At 37.5% G+C, this 16,761-nt stretch overlaps 1 protein-coding gene and 1 long non-coding RNA gene across 2 annotated transcripts in view; one reads left to right on the forward strand and one right to left on the reverse strand.

The window, feature by feature from the left end:
- MSL2 (MSL complex subunit 2) overlaps positions 1-11,715 on the forward strand; it is a 17,741-nt gene extending 6,026 nt beyond the window's left edge. Inside the window, exon 2 of the mRNA XM_044434878.1 lies at positions 7,882-11,715. Coding sequence (XP_044290813.1) covers positions 7,882-9,467 — 1,586 coding nt within the window. The 3' untranslated portion in view covers positions 9,468-11,715. The remainder of the gene's footprint in view (positions 1-7,881) is intronic.
- On the reverse strand, positions 7,826-14,211 carry LOC123025823. The gene is made up of 2 exons (XR_006415194.1): positions 13,311-14,211; positions 7,826-7,945 (listed from the first exon to the last, which is right to left on the reverse strand). It is a non-coding gene; the product is annotated as an uncharacterized LOC123025823 (long non-coding RNA).
- Between the last annotated feature and the right edge of the window lie 2,550 nt (positions 14,212-16,761).

The raw sequence follows: 16,761 nt of genomic DNA on the forward strand, positions 1-16,761 counted from the left end.
ATTTCTATACCACCCAGTAGCCAAATGTCTCTGAGCAGTTCACAACAGTCACATCCATACAATACATCCCCGTGAGGCCCCTTGTTTGTTGCTAGAGCTGACTATGTGGTCACAGCTCTCTAACCACATGAATTTGTCAGTTTATCGGACTTTGTGCAGAGTCAGACCACTGATCCATCTGACCGATCATTGTCTGCTTTGTGTAACAGCATCTTTCTCAAATTTTAGGCAGAACTTTTTCCCAACTATGCAAGTTGAGATTCTTTCAGTAGAATTGTGGGAGATTGATTCCTGGACCTTATGCAATCTGAGTGAAAAGACATAATATGAAGTAAAAATAGGGAGTGAAATCTACTCACATGAGTAAGAACATTCAGTCTCTTTTTCCCTTATTCTTTGGTGAGGGGAGGGATTGGCCAAAGTCAAATGTAGGTATCTTGTACTTCTCCCATGAAGTTCCCAGTACTTGTGATTCCTTCTCTCATTCTGGCATTGTAAGGCACAGTTCACAATGTTTGGTAGGTGTGCAAAGGCTTTCTTTGGGACTACTGGAAGTGGGAGGAGAGGAACAGGAATATCTTGTTTCCCAAGCTGCCTTCCATTTGTGCATTGTTGACTTTTATGCTTTATGTTGAGTTGGGAACTAAAGGATGAATATTTATTGTAGATTTCCAAATTTTCCTAATGCTTTTGCATTCATATCTGACAAGAAGAGGAACCTTAAGGGCATGAATGCCCCATACTCACAGAGACCATATTATCTCCTCCTCGCCATATAAAAGTTTCAGTTGCATAAAGTCTGCTGCTTTTTCAAGTGTTCTTAATTTTTAAGCTACTTTCAATAGTCTAAGTAAAAAAAAGCTTAGCAATATTTTAAATACTTCTAAACCATCTCTTCCCCAAATGAGAACTACTATTCAAGGACGGACCTTTATCAATATGCATTTTTCTAAAGTTAGGGAGCAATCTTGTGCATGTTTAGAGAGGGTTGGAGGCCTGCAACTCTGAGCGTTCCTCAGCCAGGATTTTTGTTAGGTACTTGTAGCATTATTTATTATTTGTTAGGTAGCATTATTGCTATTAGTAGTGCCATTGCAATAAGGTATGTGGTTCTGTTCATTTTCCTTTATACAAGTAATATTTGATATATTTCATCTTCTTTGAAAACTAGACACTGTACAATTGTTGTGTGTATATATGGCATTTATGGTACTAATAAAATTAATGTAGAGACATTGGAAATTTCCCCCTACAAGTAGAACAAAATTCACTCTCTGATATGTTCCAGTAGACTGAGAAAATGGCTTGGATTTAGATGTCCCTTTGCATGATTGGAAATCTCCCTCGTTTTCCACCACATTCCACTTTTTACCATCCCCTCTCCAGCACATAAATGCATGCACATGCATGGTCACATACATTGCATCCTGTGACTTTTCAGAGGAAATGTAAATAATTTGTGTTCCCTGAATTTTATTCCTAAAAAAGTGGGAGATTATATGAATAAAGCATAGGTTTTTATCTATGTTCAGGACCCTTTCCATGTTACAGTACCTTTCCTTTTTTAGGTGGTATGCTTCAATAATGTTTACTGTTTTGTCTTTGGTTATTGGCACTTCATGTGTTCTTGCATCTGTCCAATATTTTATTTTTTCAAAGTATCTGCATGCTTCATATTATTCATCAATTATAAATTATTATTATAATTTTATTTCTGAAACAGTTTGAATGAAATAAATACATGGCTCAAGTGGTAAATAGTTCGTAAAGTTTGGGGTTTCTGTTCTTCCTGACTATTAAAATAGTAACAGTAACATACTACAACCTAATGTCAGTTTCCAAGGCCACCTTTATTCTCAGTGCCTCTACGTCCCAGACAGATTCTAGAAGTATACTTAGAAGATAAAAATGGTGGGTGGCCTAGTGGTGGTGGCGGTGTGTGTCTGTATTTGGGTGTGAGGTTTGCCTGGATTTTGTCTGTCTGGTGTCCTATCCGTAATTTGTGGTTTGTGTGTGTGTGGTGGTGGTGGTGAGGGAGAGATGTTTTGCCTATATGTATTCTCTGAGCATCACCAGTTTGCCTTTTTTGAAATGGGTATTTTGTTATTTATTGTGGGTAGAAATATGTGATTTGGCAGTTGGGACTTCAGCTCTATCCTATTTCTTGGCCAAGTTTGGCACAAAGTTAGATTCAAAAGTGTAATTTTGTGTTTTGGAACTGGGATTCCCACCTGTGCTATGTACTTATTCCTAAACAACTTTTATTTTAACTTCACCAGTTTACTTTTTGGGAAATGAGTATTTTGTGATTGTCCATGCTGACTGTGGTAGCCACTTTGTGAATAAGCAGCCATCCCATGGCAGGTATTTAATGAGAGTGCCCACAACACTGTCTCAAAAGTCCAACTGTGCCTATGAATTCAAAATGGTTGGGACCCCTGTTGTGATGTGATAGCAAAGCTTTCATTTGAACCTGTTTACAAGTAACATTAACACACAAAAAAGACATAAGCAAATGAACAGCTGAGAATCTCTTGCCTAAAACCAAACAATGCTATCTGCAGCCCAGCCTTTACCTTGCTATGATGGAAGTTTTGTATAACATTAGTGATAAGAGTTCTGCTGAAAAAGTAGAATGGGAAGAATGTTCCTATGCACTGAATGAATTATACCACTTGGTAGTAGTTTCCCTTATGCATTTTGTGTTTTTTTCAGGACAGTATTCATGTTGTAAATTCTTTTTTATTCTTGTACTGTTAAAATACTCCTGCTCACAATATTTACATTTACCAACTGTCTTCCTTCCTTCAGTGTTTTCACTGTAGGGATGCCACATGTTAGTCTTTTTGTGTTTTAACATCATTTAAGTCAAACTAATTGCAAGTACTAGATGACTAACAGATCTTACGCAAGCACTTCTAACTTCCCAAGTTCAATAGAAGAAATGAAGCACTTCTCTAAAATTCCACTGTTATGCACAGAGCAATGCATATGCCTGAGTCAAAGCCAGTTTGGAGCCAACTGCATTGAGTACAGGGAAGGTTACAAAATATATCTTATTTTGCAGTTTCCCAGTAGGTAAAAGCACTAGGGGTTGTCCATACGTGCTTTAGAAGAATAACATATAGAAGCTCATTTAGACTATTTAACATGAATGGTTGCAATACAACTGCCCAAACAATTATAGATCAACACAGACATATGTGGTGTAAACAAGTTTTTACAGAAAAATGTAGCATCAGAAAAAATTCCACCGTGCATCACTGCATAACATAAGGGGAGCACAACAAAAATGTAGGCTTCTTAAAGATCTTAGGTTTACCATGTGGTCTGCTAGCACATGCAATGGAAAAAGGCAGCAGAGCTCTGCATACTTTCTTTTGCTAATGGTGTGTTAGATTCATGCAATTCTTTTGGAAATATTGGAGAGGTAAAAACTTTTGTGCTTGTTTGAGAGCTAAAATTGAAGTAATAAATTGAAAGATGGTACTTTTTAAAAATGAGATTAAGTTGGGCATGATTCCTAGAACTGAGACAGCAAATAATTCACATAGTAGGGTCACTATAAGTATTTATAGACTATGGAATTCGCTCCCCAGAGAGGTCTGCCTGGTGCCAACACTATATTCTTTCCAGCACCAGGTAAAGACCTTTTTATTTGATCGTTATTTTAATCAATGTTTTAGGATTTTATTTTATTTCTTTCCTCTTTTTCACAGTCACATAATGTTATACTGATGTTTTATATTGTTTTAATAATTAATGTTTTTATAGTAGTTTTATATTTATTGTATTTTTATATATTTTGTAAGCCGTCTTGAGCACTTGAAGTGATAGAATAGAGTATAAATGCATGTAATAAATAATAATTTAGGGCACATTGGTTAAAGAGGTCATCGGTATACCAGTCTGTGTTGTGTCTTTCAGTTACTGTTCATACTCAGGATTTTTATATTTTACTTGATACTGAACAAAGTCTAAGACAAGAATGACTATTTTGATTGTTGTTGTTTAGTTGCAGTTGTTCTGACCCATCACTGTTTTGATACAAATCATCTAATCAGCTGAAGCTCAAGAAATGCTAATACTTAGGTACCTGCCTAGGATACATTGTACCATGTGGAGATTTGGATGCAATTCGTATTTAAGATTTAGAAAAGCATGATTGGTATTTGTGACACATTCAGACTTAATTCCAAAAGCTGTCATTATTTAAGAATTGCAATTTGATCTTATTTTTATAGAAATAAATAACAACAGAATTGGAATTGGTATGAAGACCGTGCTGTTGTCATGTGCGTAAAATGTGTTTATATTTTTAAGTTTTCTGCATTATTGCATGTATTTCTTAAGTTTCCCTTGTATAAGGTGGTAAACTTATTTTTCTGGCACTCAAAACTATTTCATATCTGCAAAAATGAAATCTGTGACACTTTGTAGAAGGGGCTACAAGGTTGTAGCAGTTTTCCAAACAGAGCATATTTTTGTCATGCAACTGCTGAAGAGCAGCATAGCCATATAATTTTGGGATTTCTGGGAATTCTTAGAATTCTTTTATATTAATGTATCTTCCCAACTTTAATTAAAGAAACACTGATGTGGTAGTTTTGGTTTGTGCAGATAGTAAATACCCTTCTCCTACATTGTATTAGGAACCTTTTGTATAGTTTAATTTTTACAGGGAGACCACAATCTCTCCTTTTTTGTACTACAGCATATATTTAGCCAAGTTTAAAGGAAGTTTGGAATGGGAGATAAAGGGTAGTACCACCCTTGATTGGTCTCCAGTCTATTATATACAGTGCTAGCATTTATATAACACTTGAGGGTATTGTTGATAGTACTTTTATATGTTGTCCTGTTGAAACAATGACAACCCTTAAGAAAAGGCAGTATTGATAATTCTCTATTGGAGATTGGAGGTTGAACCTAAGAGAATGAGGGACTTGCTGTAAGGCCAGTTAGTGAATTCATACCAAAAATGAATTTCATACCTAGGGTTCCTAATTTAAAGCCCCAACTTTAAAAGTAGACTGAGGTTTGCTGTGTTGGACAAATGAACAGACATAGTAGGCTTGCTGTGCTCCCCCCTACCCACTGGTATTCTAGGGGACACGGGGGCACTAAGGGGAGGGGAGCACTTCCCAAAAGTGCCCAAGTGGCTCTTGGAGGCAGCTGTCAGAAACTGTCCACTGCTGTTCCTAGCAGAGAGAGCCTGCCTGAAGCAGGAGAAACTGTGTTGTACTCAATCCAAGCAGGACCCTGCCCCTGCTTGGTTGTGTGCTTAGTGGTTACTGTGCCAACAAGGTGCACTCTGGGGAATCCCAGCAGAATTTGCCCTCTTCACCCAGCATGCCAGCTGCTACGTAGGTAGGGAATGAGCTTTGTTCTCTTGAGTGGCTGCATATGGCTTCTTCCTCCACCCTTCTTGGATTTGGAGAATCTTAACATTAGGTCACTGGTAAATGTTCCTTTCCTGATCAAGGTTTGTGGGTAGGTGGTTACTAATAAGCAGTATATGTTCTTGAATAAGATTTTTCATCTTACTCCATTTTAGTTAGGGGGTCAGGCTAGCTTTTGGCACAGAAACAGCCTTTGTCATCTTGCATGGTAATCTGTATTAGCAAAGAGACATGGTGGGATGACCTTATTGATTCTGCTTGATCTTTTGGCAGCTTTTGGTATCATTGACCACAGTATCCTTCTGGGCTGATTGTCCAAGTTAAGAGTAGAAAGTAGTCATTTACAGTGGTTTTGTTCCTACTTGGATGGTTTGTTCCAGAAGGTTAGAATATTGGCAAGTTGGAAGATGCTTGGAGAATATTACTCAACCCTGTGGATTTTCTCCATGTGGGAATCCTCAGAGGTCATTTTAATCTCCCTTGTTATTTAATATCTATATGAAACTGTTGTATGTGGTCATCTGGAATTTCAGAGTGTGCTGTCATTAGTATGCTACTGTAGTGCCTCATTCCAATTCTCCTTTTCAGGTGAGGCTGTTGATGTGCTAGATTGGTTCCTGGCTATGACAATAGACTGGTGATGGGTAATATATTGAAACTCAGTTCAGACAAGCCTGTTCTGAATGAGGTTATACTCCCACTGAAAGAGTGAGTTCATAGCTTGGGGGTTCTCTTCTGTCCATATTTGTCACTTGAGGGTCAGGTTGCCTGTGAGTGCCTTTTGCCAACTTCATTTGGTGATCTAGCTACCCCTCCATCTGGATAAGGATAATGTGGCTCCAGTTGTCTCTGGTAAATTCCAGATTAGATTATTGCAATGTATGCTGTGTTAGCTACCTCTGAAGATGGTTTAGAAGCTGTAGCTTGTGTAAAACATAGCAGCCAGCTTGATAACAGGAACCAGGAAGACTGAATGTGTAACACCAATTCTAGCCCACTTACACTGGCTGCCTGTATTCTTCCAAGCCCAATTCAAAGTGCTAGATTTAATCTATAAAGTTTACCATGATCAGGAGCACAATACCTGATGCCATGCATCTTCTAGCATGAACCAACCTGTACACTACGTTCATTATCTCAGGGTCTCTTCCAGGGAACTCTTTTGAGGGAGGCTCAGAAGGGAGAGAGCCTTCTTGGTGGCTCCCCCTTCCCCATTCTGGAATGATCTTCATGAGAAATTCTGTCCAACACCAGTGTTTTTATCTTTCTGGCACCAGGGTAAGATGCTCTTCTCTAAGGGTATGATAAGGATTTAATCAGGTCTTGAAGTTTTTGCTTGATTGCTTGATGATTGTTTAAAATAGTTTTTACACAAGTTATATCTCTCTCTGCTATACATTTACATGTTTGCATGTATATGGTTTTAATAATGTTTTTGTAAGATTATAATCTCTTGAGCTTTAGCTATTAGATTTTTACAGTAATGCAATAAATGAAATGTTTATTTACTCGCAGGTTTTTACATTATCAGACTTACCTGATGTTGATTTGTATTCTGTCACTTTATGCCAAACACTTAAATTTGGTACTAAATTTATCTCTCTTATAAGTATACTCCCTAAACTCTCCAAAACTGTTTTGATTCCACAAATTATATCTGTATCTATTATATCTGAAGTTAATGGGCTGAGATAGAGGTGTAGGAAATTATTTCTTTCTGAAAGTTGCATTGGCATGCCAGAAGCATATGGGAGAGGAGCATGATAACAGTGAATGGGACCAAAGAAGAGCACTTTGTTCTGTTCATGGGGGGAGAGAATCATTTTTTGCTCAACAGTCATTCTGTGCATGGAGAAAGAGGTTGCCCCTTTCTTCACAGTTGAAGGCATGGGAGCCATCTGACATGGAGTGATACACTTTTTCTTACTTAGGTTTGACCCTTATGTGTTCTTTGCACTTGAATATAGCAGTGCTGTAAGTCAAGCCATTTGAATTCAAAACAATTCTGCTTGCAGAGCATTATATTTCAAAAACATGCTAATTTGTTGAATTGTACTTCTTTTTGATGATAGAATTACCTTACCTTGCAAATATAATCTAGAGTTTTTTTCAAGAACAGACACTACTGAGACTTTGGTAGCATTGGTGTGATATAACTACTGGAAAACACAATAGAGCCTAAGATCTATCAATTGAAGATTGTTGCAATTTTGTAAAATTGTCAAACATTGTTCATTGATTGCAGAATTATAGTCTCTCTTGGGCCTTACTCTAACTGTAGCAGTGGTAAGAGTTATGTCAACATAATTTCATTATATAGCAGAACAATAATCAGCACCAAATTATTGTATATGTTGTTGATCCACATGGCAGTTTTGTGTCTAGCTTTATCAAATAAAACAGTACAGCTGTGGCATTAAATATTCCTTTTAACTTAAAACATATCCTTTTAAATCTTTATATATTTTTTTCCTTTTAGGAAACCTTCTGCAAGATCCAATAGCACCCACAAACTCCACATGTCAGCATTATGTCTGCAAAAGCTGTAAAGGCAAGAAGATGATGATGAAACCATCATGTAGTTGGTGTAAGGACTATGAGCAGTTTGAAGAAAATAAACAATTAAGCATTCTGGTGAACTGCTATAAAAAACTATGTGAGTACATAACGCAAACACCACTGGCACGAGATATTAAGCAAGCTGTTGACACTTCTCCAGATCTTTTGACTCTGCTTAAAGATGGCTCTCCACTCCATGAAGATACAGAAAAAACATCTGATGAAACCTTGGCATTGTGTTTGACACATTCCCCATCACCTTCAACCTCAGAGCATGCTAATGAGCCACCAGCAAGTAATTCTTCTGTACCTGAAAGCACATATGACTCTGATGTGAAAGGCTCTGCTGTTAATGGATTGCCCAATTGTAATGGTCTGTCGGTAGATAAACTTAGAGTAAATGTTCCTTCCCCTGAACATACAAATGCAGTTAACGTATGTAGTCCTGGACAGTACATAAAAACTGAAGATATTTCTAGCACTCTTCAGCCTATCTGTGATATAGTTTCTCCTAGTGACTTGTGTGCAACAAGCATTGATCTCCACAGTTTCAGTGAAGACATCAAACCTGGTGATTCTCTTTTACTTAGTGTTGAGGAAGTGCTACGGAGCTTGGACTCTAACACAGAAGTCTGCAGTTCTAATCTGCAACACGGTTTGGAAACCAATCTATCCAATGGCCCTTTTTTGCAGCTTTCTACCCCACCTCCTAGCCATAACATGTTCATGTCAATGGGTGCTTCACCTCATGGGATTTCATGTACAGCTGCAACACCTAAGGTAGTAAAATTAAACAGAAAGCGATCACGATCAGAAAGTGATAGTGAGAAAGTTCAGCCCCTTCCAATTTCCAGGATCCTTTGTGGTCCAACTTTGGGAGCCTCAGCTCCTGTAACGGTAAAACAGGAAGCAAAGATGTCCTTGCAGCCTATAGCAACTGTACCCAATGGAGGCACTACTCCTAAAATAAGCAAAACTGTGTTGTTATCAAATAAAAGCATGAAAAAGAATCTAGACCATACCGCCAAGAAATCTCATCCTAAATCCAAATCAGGAATGCTAAAAACAAAATCAAAAGAAAAAAATCCTAGCAGTCACGTGGTGCCAGGAAGTCCTACAAAAACTGTGTACAAAAAGGCACAAGAGAAGAAGGGGTGCAAATGTGGCCGAGCCACCCAAAATCCAAGTGTTCTTACATGTCGTGGCCAACGCTGCCCTTGCTACTCAAACCGTAAAGCCTGCTTAGACTGCATATGTCGTGGCTGCCAAAATTCATATATGGCTAATGGGGAGAAAAAACTGGAGGCATTTGCAGTGCCAGAAAAGGCCTTGGAGCAGACTAGGCTTACTTTGGGCATTAATGTGACAAGCATTGCTGTGCGCAATGCCAGCACAAGTACCAGTGTAATTAATGTGACAGGGTCACCAGTAACGACATTTTTAGCTGCCAGTACAAACGATGATAAGAACTTGGATGAAACTATAGACGTGAGATATGACTGCTGAGTCATTCTTTTTTCTTTTCTTTTCTGTCTTTTTCCCCTGCCTTTGTTAAGGGGACTGCTACAATTTTGAAGGCAGCTATGGTTCTGTTCAACTTACCGGAGCTCCTGCATATAGATCACTTGTATCAAGTGTTTTTCATTGCTATGTTGTGTGTTAGTGTCTGGGAAATAGTTTTGACAGTAATTGCAGAGTTACCCTGAAACTGTCTTTAGTTCTTACAGCACCTCATAGTTTCAGATCAAATGCTAATGTAAATGATTTTTAATACAGAATTACTTTTTGGCAAATATTGACCTTGTTGTGCCAGTTCATGCTTTGTGCTTAATCAGAGATTGGTTAAATATACAGAAATGGTTTCTAGTCAGTCCATCAGAATTGTTCTAATTTATGGTGTACCCATGGTTAGTGTCAATCTTGAAAGAAAATTAGCACCATGCTCATAGTAGAAATCTAGTAAAAATATAAACAGCTGGCCTCATAATACCACGTTATTTGTGGATTGGGAAATTAGTAATTTAGCACCTTAAACTTGTTCAAAAGTGAAAATAACTGTAATTGTCCAACACATATGTGCTGTTCTGAAGCAAAGAAATGATCAAACTGGGCCATACCTTCAGTTGGTGTCACTCAAAATTCTTAAATATTTGTACTACTTCTTTTAAGAAATATTTTGAAAATTCCAGTTAGAGTTCCTTTGACATGAAGCAGCCTTCTAAGATTTTTATTATTTTCACACCTTTTTAAATGTTCACAGATTGATGTCATTAGTCTACTTCATGATGTATCATACCGTTAATATTTTTTCAGGATATTGTCGCTGACCTCCTTATGAAATAGAAACTATATTTTGAAATGTGTTATCCTAGTTAGCTACAAAATAAAACCAGTTTAATTCTCATGCCAAAGTTAATGGGACATCAGTGTATCCTTACATTAGATTTTAGTTGTCACAGGAATGTAAACTACCCTTCTGCCCTGCCCTGACATGCTGCTGATGTTCAGGACATGTGACACTGTCAGACTTTCAGCTGAGATGCTCTCATGGTGCTCCTTTAAGATCTGGTGCTTGTTTTTCCCCCAGTCCCACCTATGCATTGCTTTGCTTTGCTCTTATCTGGGGCAGGGCACCTTTGGATGCACAAAGGTGAGGCACAGCGGGCCTTGGTTGAAAGCAAGATTAATGCTACAGTGCAGCCATACCTGGAACAGCAGTGGTGTGCCAAGGATGACATAGGCATGGATACTGCTGTTATACTCCAATCCTACAAGAGCAGTTGCATATCCCACGCTGTGCAGGAGATTTAATCATTATAGGTAATTATGCTATGAGAAAAGATAAACTGTAAAATGGAAGATATACCAGTTTGCATCAAGCCTGCATTTGTAGGAATGTGTTAAAAGATTTTAAGTTCCTCACCTTGCATAAACTATGGGCTGACTAGAACAGAGAAGCCTGAGTTGTGGTCACTTAGCCCCTCCCCTGATGGAATGGTTTTCATCAAGCTGAACAGGGAGACAACAAGAGTCCTCTTCTCTGCAGATTTGTGCCCTGCCCCCAGCAATCTATTCTGGAGGGTAGGGGAACCTTCTGGGAAGCATTTTTTGGGGGAATTGCAGCAGGAGAAGGAGAAGTGGAAGTGGACTTATCATGCAGTGTTAGATTTCACTCTATGTCCCATATTAAAGGACAATGTCCTGAAGTAGAGCAATATTTAAAAATAGCCAGCCTAAAGAAAATTAATGCCACAGTTTCAAAAACCCTGTTATACTTGCCATCTAATTGTTTGTTGAGTAACATTGCCAGTGAATTATATCATCAGACATTTTGGATTTGGCACAAAGCATGTACAATGATGGTTACGAGGTCTGAAAAGTAAAAGGTTTTGGACACCAATTGAATGATGCCTCGTTTTTGTTCTGTAGTGTACCATGGTGTCTTTTTATGTGAATGTGGTCAAATAGCATTTTTGTTGGCTTTCCAGTTTGTTTTTCCCCTGTCTTTTCTGTGGGTAGGGCAGGGTGGGGGGTGGGGGTTAAAGCCATAGGAAGAAGAATGTGATGTAAGTGTTCGGTATGTACTTTTTTGTTTCTGTTTTGCAAGAAGAGTTGAAAAATATTTTTGATAATGAGAGTAAATGGTGGAAAATGCTCTTTAGTATTCTTGTCTTTTTTTTGGTCAGCCCAAACTCCTGAATTCTGTGTTTAATTTTGAGGTTTATTATGGTCTATTAAAACATAATTAGTTAAATACGTATGTGAATTTTTTTGTGGACCAAATGGGATTTATCTTTATTTGCTTGAGTGTTCTAACCTTAACTTGCTAGTGTAAATCTTAATTATTATTTCAGTACCTGTAAGAAGACTAATTAAACAAAAAGCCTAGGGTGCTGTTACCATGACGTGGGTGCTATCTGAAACTGTTATTTTTTTGACACTGCTGCTACTACACTTAATATGGAACTCCAACATGTCACTTGTGGTAATGTGCAAATAATATCAGTATAGCTTACAGCTGCACTAAACAGCATTTTAGTAGTTGGTGATTTGGGTCAACTGTCCTTTGGCACTTTTTTGTTCATGTTTTTTGTTTTGTTTTTTTAAGATTCTAGATCTTTAATGTATTGCTGGTGGTAAATGCAGGTTTTAAAAACTAATTTCCTTCTGCCCTGCCACATTCTTAAGCTATGTATTAAAATCTGGGGTGTTTAATAAATGTCAATTTTTACATTTTTGGTAAGCTGACAGGGAAACTTTTTTGTACCATTTAATGCTCTGAATGCTTACTTGCAAAGGGAAAGAGATTTTTTTTTTAAATTACTTAAAATTTGTTTTATTTGCTACAGTTGCATATTCAGAAATTTAATAAAGCAATGGGGAGGTCTACTGTGTTGGTAATAAGAGGTTTTTCTGAAAACTCATATCTCTGTGACCTAGCACTAGTTTTGTCTATGTTGCAGGTGCTTCTGTAATCATTTGCCAAAAGGAACAAGGGATCTCTTTATATGTTTAGCAGCTGAAAATACAGCGCAAGTGTTTTTACAGAACTGCTGACTGATCTGTGTATTTAAAGAATAGAAACCAGTTGCACTAAATTACAAGAATATCACACTGAACAGCATCTCACAAAAAATAAGAACTAAAAAAAGGCTAAGACGTACAATCTTGTGAGCAAGAAAAGAGTGGCATCTTACAACAACTATTAATGTTATAATTCCACATGCTTAATGCCTGGTTAATTCTGTATTCAGATGTCAACATAGGTTTGTAACATTCAGAAAGGATGCCATGTAGGAAAATAGTACAACTTGTAGTTGCGCATTTTTATCTCTCTAATTTATCTGTGTAACCGTCTTCATTATCATATCTCACCTTCCAAAATTCAAAATTGGAAGCAACAGCAAATTCAGCTTGTTTCTTGTCCAGAAAAGGGTTTCTCTTCCCTGGTTCTTGGCCACTGAGAAACCATTAAATAAAATAAAGGAAATACTAAGATGGGTCCAGACTTAGTCATGCTTAGAGTAGATTCATTGCAGTCTATGAGGCAAATTATTATTAAAGTCCAATTGATTTTAATCTGCCTTAAGCATAAATAAGTCTAGACCCAACCCACATTGTTTAGAATATATTGGTAGTTTTTTACAACATGAATTTCTGACCTTGGTGTCTGGTGTCTAAGGGAGATACAACTTAAATTCTGGTTGTATGTTCTAGTCTCCTTCACCTAAAAAATCTAGAATTCCTGATTGCAGAATTGTAAACTGGTAGGAGTAATGCACAGAGCCTTCTTGCTTATTAACTATGCAGTCTAATAATGTGTTTTTCAAGGCTTAAGGATTTACTAACCTTTTGGTATTTCTAATATCTAGCACATGCCAATCTGCCAGTTGAGTTCTACGTGTTGTAAAAGCCATGAGGTATGCATCTGAGAAGAGGAGGAGACGACAAAGTCAAGCATTGTTTACTAGAAAACTTGGTCTTAGGTTTGGCTATATCTACAAGAAAACAGTTCCACTGTAATACATTTTTTTCACATATCCTTGTATCATCAAGCCATCACTTTGTCTTTCTTTTAATAGAGTGTTGGGGGATATGTTAAGAAGCAACACTGATACAACTTTTAGACTTTCTGCAGAGAACTGTAGATGGTGACCTTAAATGAATTATTAAATCTATGTGATTCTTTCTGTTAAAAAAATGACTGGTGTAATCCTGAATAGTGTTACAAATCTTGCCCATTGGCAAGTTGCAGCCATTTTAGATAGTTATAAGCCTGATCTCACTCTCTAACACATGCCTTGGTTTGTGCAAGATCTTTGTGTGTTCCAGTCATCCTGGAATGATGTTCTCTAATGATTTAAAAGGGTGATCATGTAGCAGAATGATTTTAGCAGCATGCCTTTTCTTTTCCCAGATTATTGTATGTGTAAGTCATATTGTAAATGCATATACAGGATCAGAACAGCAAAATATATGGTAAAATTATGTGTTTACAATTTTAAAACAAAAATGAAAAGCTTATACCAATGAGTTTTTAGTAGTTAACTTTTTAGTATTTCTAAATAGCTTGTACAAATATAGAGGTGATATGTGTAAAGGACAAATATATATTACATTGCAACTGTATAGCTTTTCATAAGGACAGATGTGCTTACACCTTTTCCAAGTCCTGGCCTTTCTGTTAAAGTAGTTGTAAAGAACTTCCAAACAACAAGCAGAAAAGTTTTCCTATATTAAATGTCTTTAAAATGGTGCATTTATTACATTTCTATACTGCCCAATAGCCAACACCCTCTGGGTGGTTCACAGTGCATACATATTTTGCTTTTTGTTTTTTATTTACTTCTGGATTTGGTTTAACACAACATTCACAGTGGGCTTTAGAAATTTAAGAGAACCAACAGGTCACATGCCCCATAGAAATTCCAAATAAAGATAATCCACTACTGTAACTAAAGTGTTGTCTGTTCTGAATACATTTTGATATTTTTGCACAAAATTGGTTTTATCCCAAATGCCTGTAGTTGGTTGGAAACTATGAATTTGAATATTTTGTTTATAAGCTAAATATTTCAATTTTGACTGATTGCTGAATATTTTTAAGAATGATTTTATTAACACACATCAAATGCTGATGGTGCACAGCCTTCCTGTAGGAGAGACTGATGACTTCTTAGATCAGTGGGATCTCTCATCCATTGTAGCTTTTCTTTTCTGCTTTATATGAGCTCTCCATGGTGCTTTATGGTGGCAAACCTATTTCAGGATGGTGTTCAGAACCGTGGATAGCTCTCATACAGTTACAATGGATTATGAACCCTACTGGCACAGCCTCCCCTGAAACATTTAACAGCTGTACGATTCAGAGGTGTTAATCTAACTTGACTAGCTTTACACTGCAATGTTTGCTTGGAAGTAAATGCTACTGTATGCAATGGAGATTGTTCTCTAAGAAGCAGATTTTGGGTTGCAACCTCAAAGCAGTTACGATGAATATGACCCTTAGTGACAAGTGGGCACCCAAACCCTTCTAAGCAGTATGCATGTCCTTAGGCCAGGGGTGGTAAATCCTGGAACATTAAGGCTTCACGCAGCTCTCAGCCTAATGGAAAAGCCTCTCCAAACTTGGTTCAGTCCTTGGCAAAACCGTCCCATTATTCCTGAATGAAGATGAGAGACTGGCAGAGAAAAAGTTCCATCTAGCTATAGCTTTAGCCCTCACTACTTTTACCTTCATCGGTCCCCACTGTGGGTATGCAGGCCCCTGAAAATTAATCCCAAAGAAACATAATCTTTGAAAAAATAAGTTTCTTGGTTCCTGCTTTGGGCAAACCCAACTGAAATTTATGTTGGAATGGTACTCAGGTGAGCTGTGAGATACCATAGCAAGCTAAAGCTTATCTCCTTTATAAACAGGATTAGTAGAAAGCACAAGATAGGTCTAGATCTTTTTGCCAATATCACCTCCATGAACTGGCATTCCCATGAACTTTCAGTTTCAGTTGGATTTATGCTATGTGCTTCAGACTCTGCAGCTGGATTTTCTGCACATGCTCTTCAGAGTCTACAATTTCAAGGTAAGAAAGGGATACCACTTGGTATCAAGGGCTGGGAAGAGGGCATACAGGATCAACAGTGCTAATATACACAAATTCTGTATAGTCTTTGTTTTATTTATTTTATTATTTATTTAGTAAACTTCTATGCCGCCTCATTCATTGAAGCCTCGGGGCGGCTCACAGGTTTTTGTTTTGTTCTGGTTCTTTGGTGGTGGTGGTGGTGGTGGTGGTAACACTGCACACTTTGGAACCCTTTAGGAATCCTTCAACCAGGCTGCCTTAGTGGGCAGGGTTAAAGGTGAATGGGACTAGGACAACCCCCTTGCTCACTCATATTCTAGTTTAAAGCTACCTTGCAGTGAATATAATCAGCATTTCTATGAGGAAGTTGATGTTAAGCATACATATTCAGAGGGATCCCTATGTAGGCCAAATAGCTTTTGTTGCCAATCTTGAGTTTAGGTTGCTGAAGGGAGGTGCAGGAAGAGACTTTTAATAGTGATCTCAGGCCACACAGAAAGTACATGGGTCTATGGGACATACAGAAACCTGCCATGAGCTGCTTCTGCCCTACATGTGCCATAGATGAGCTGGCCAAGTGCTAGCAAGGTCAGTAGAAAGTTCCCACTGTTCCAGAAACCATTTTAATCCAGCATGACTACAGAAACAGGAGGGCCTTGATACCCACAGATCTCATATGTTCTTCCGTGGATATAATCTATAGTTGCAGTTTAGAAAAGTATTCCAAAAGGCCAATAGAGTGAGAGAGATGTTCTGAACATCTGACAGACTGAACCTCACATGTATTTTTCCTTGTAGCTTTTGCATCTTTGTTAAGGGAAAACAGAAAAGGAAGATACTGTGTATGTCACTAGGATTGTTCACCAACTAATAGTAATAGCATAGAAAAACTATTTAAATACTTTGCATAAAGCATTACTTAGCCAACCTAAACGTAATGCATATTTCTTAACAGAAGTGTTTTTGTCTGCAGTTATTCTTGCTTTAGTAAATGTTTCTATACATATTTTAACTGTTGCTGATAAATGTAATTTCAACTGCACAAACTCATGCAAATAAATGTGTGTTAGGCATTGCTGAGATTTGTGCATAATGCTATAGCATGAAAACTGAATTGTACCATATTAACTTCTACAATAGTAGATAAAGGGTTTTTTTTAATTGTTCCCTTGTATTATTTATTTAATTGGCCTTTTACCTGCCCCATTAGCCATAAG

Source organism: Varanus komodoensis, unplaced genomic scaffold, assembly GCF_004798865.1.
Source record: "Varanus komodoensis strain SLA01 unplaced genomic scaffold, ASM479886v1 scaffold1, whole genome shotgun sequence".
Taxonomy (NCBI): domain Eukaryota; kingdom Metazoa; phylum Chordata; class Lepidosauria; order Squamata; family Varanidae; genus Varanus; species Varanus komodoensis.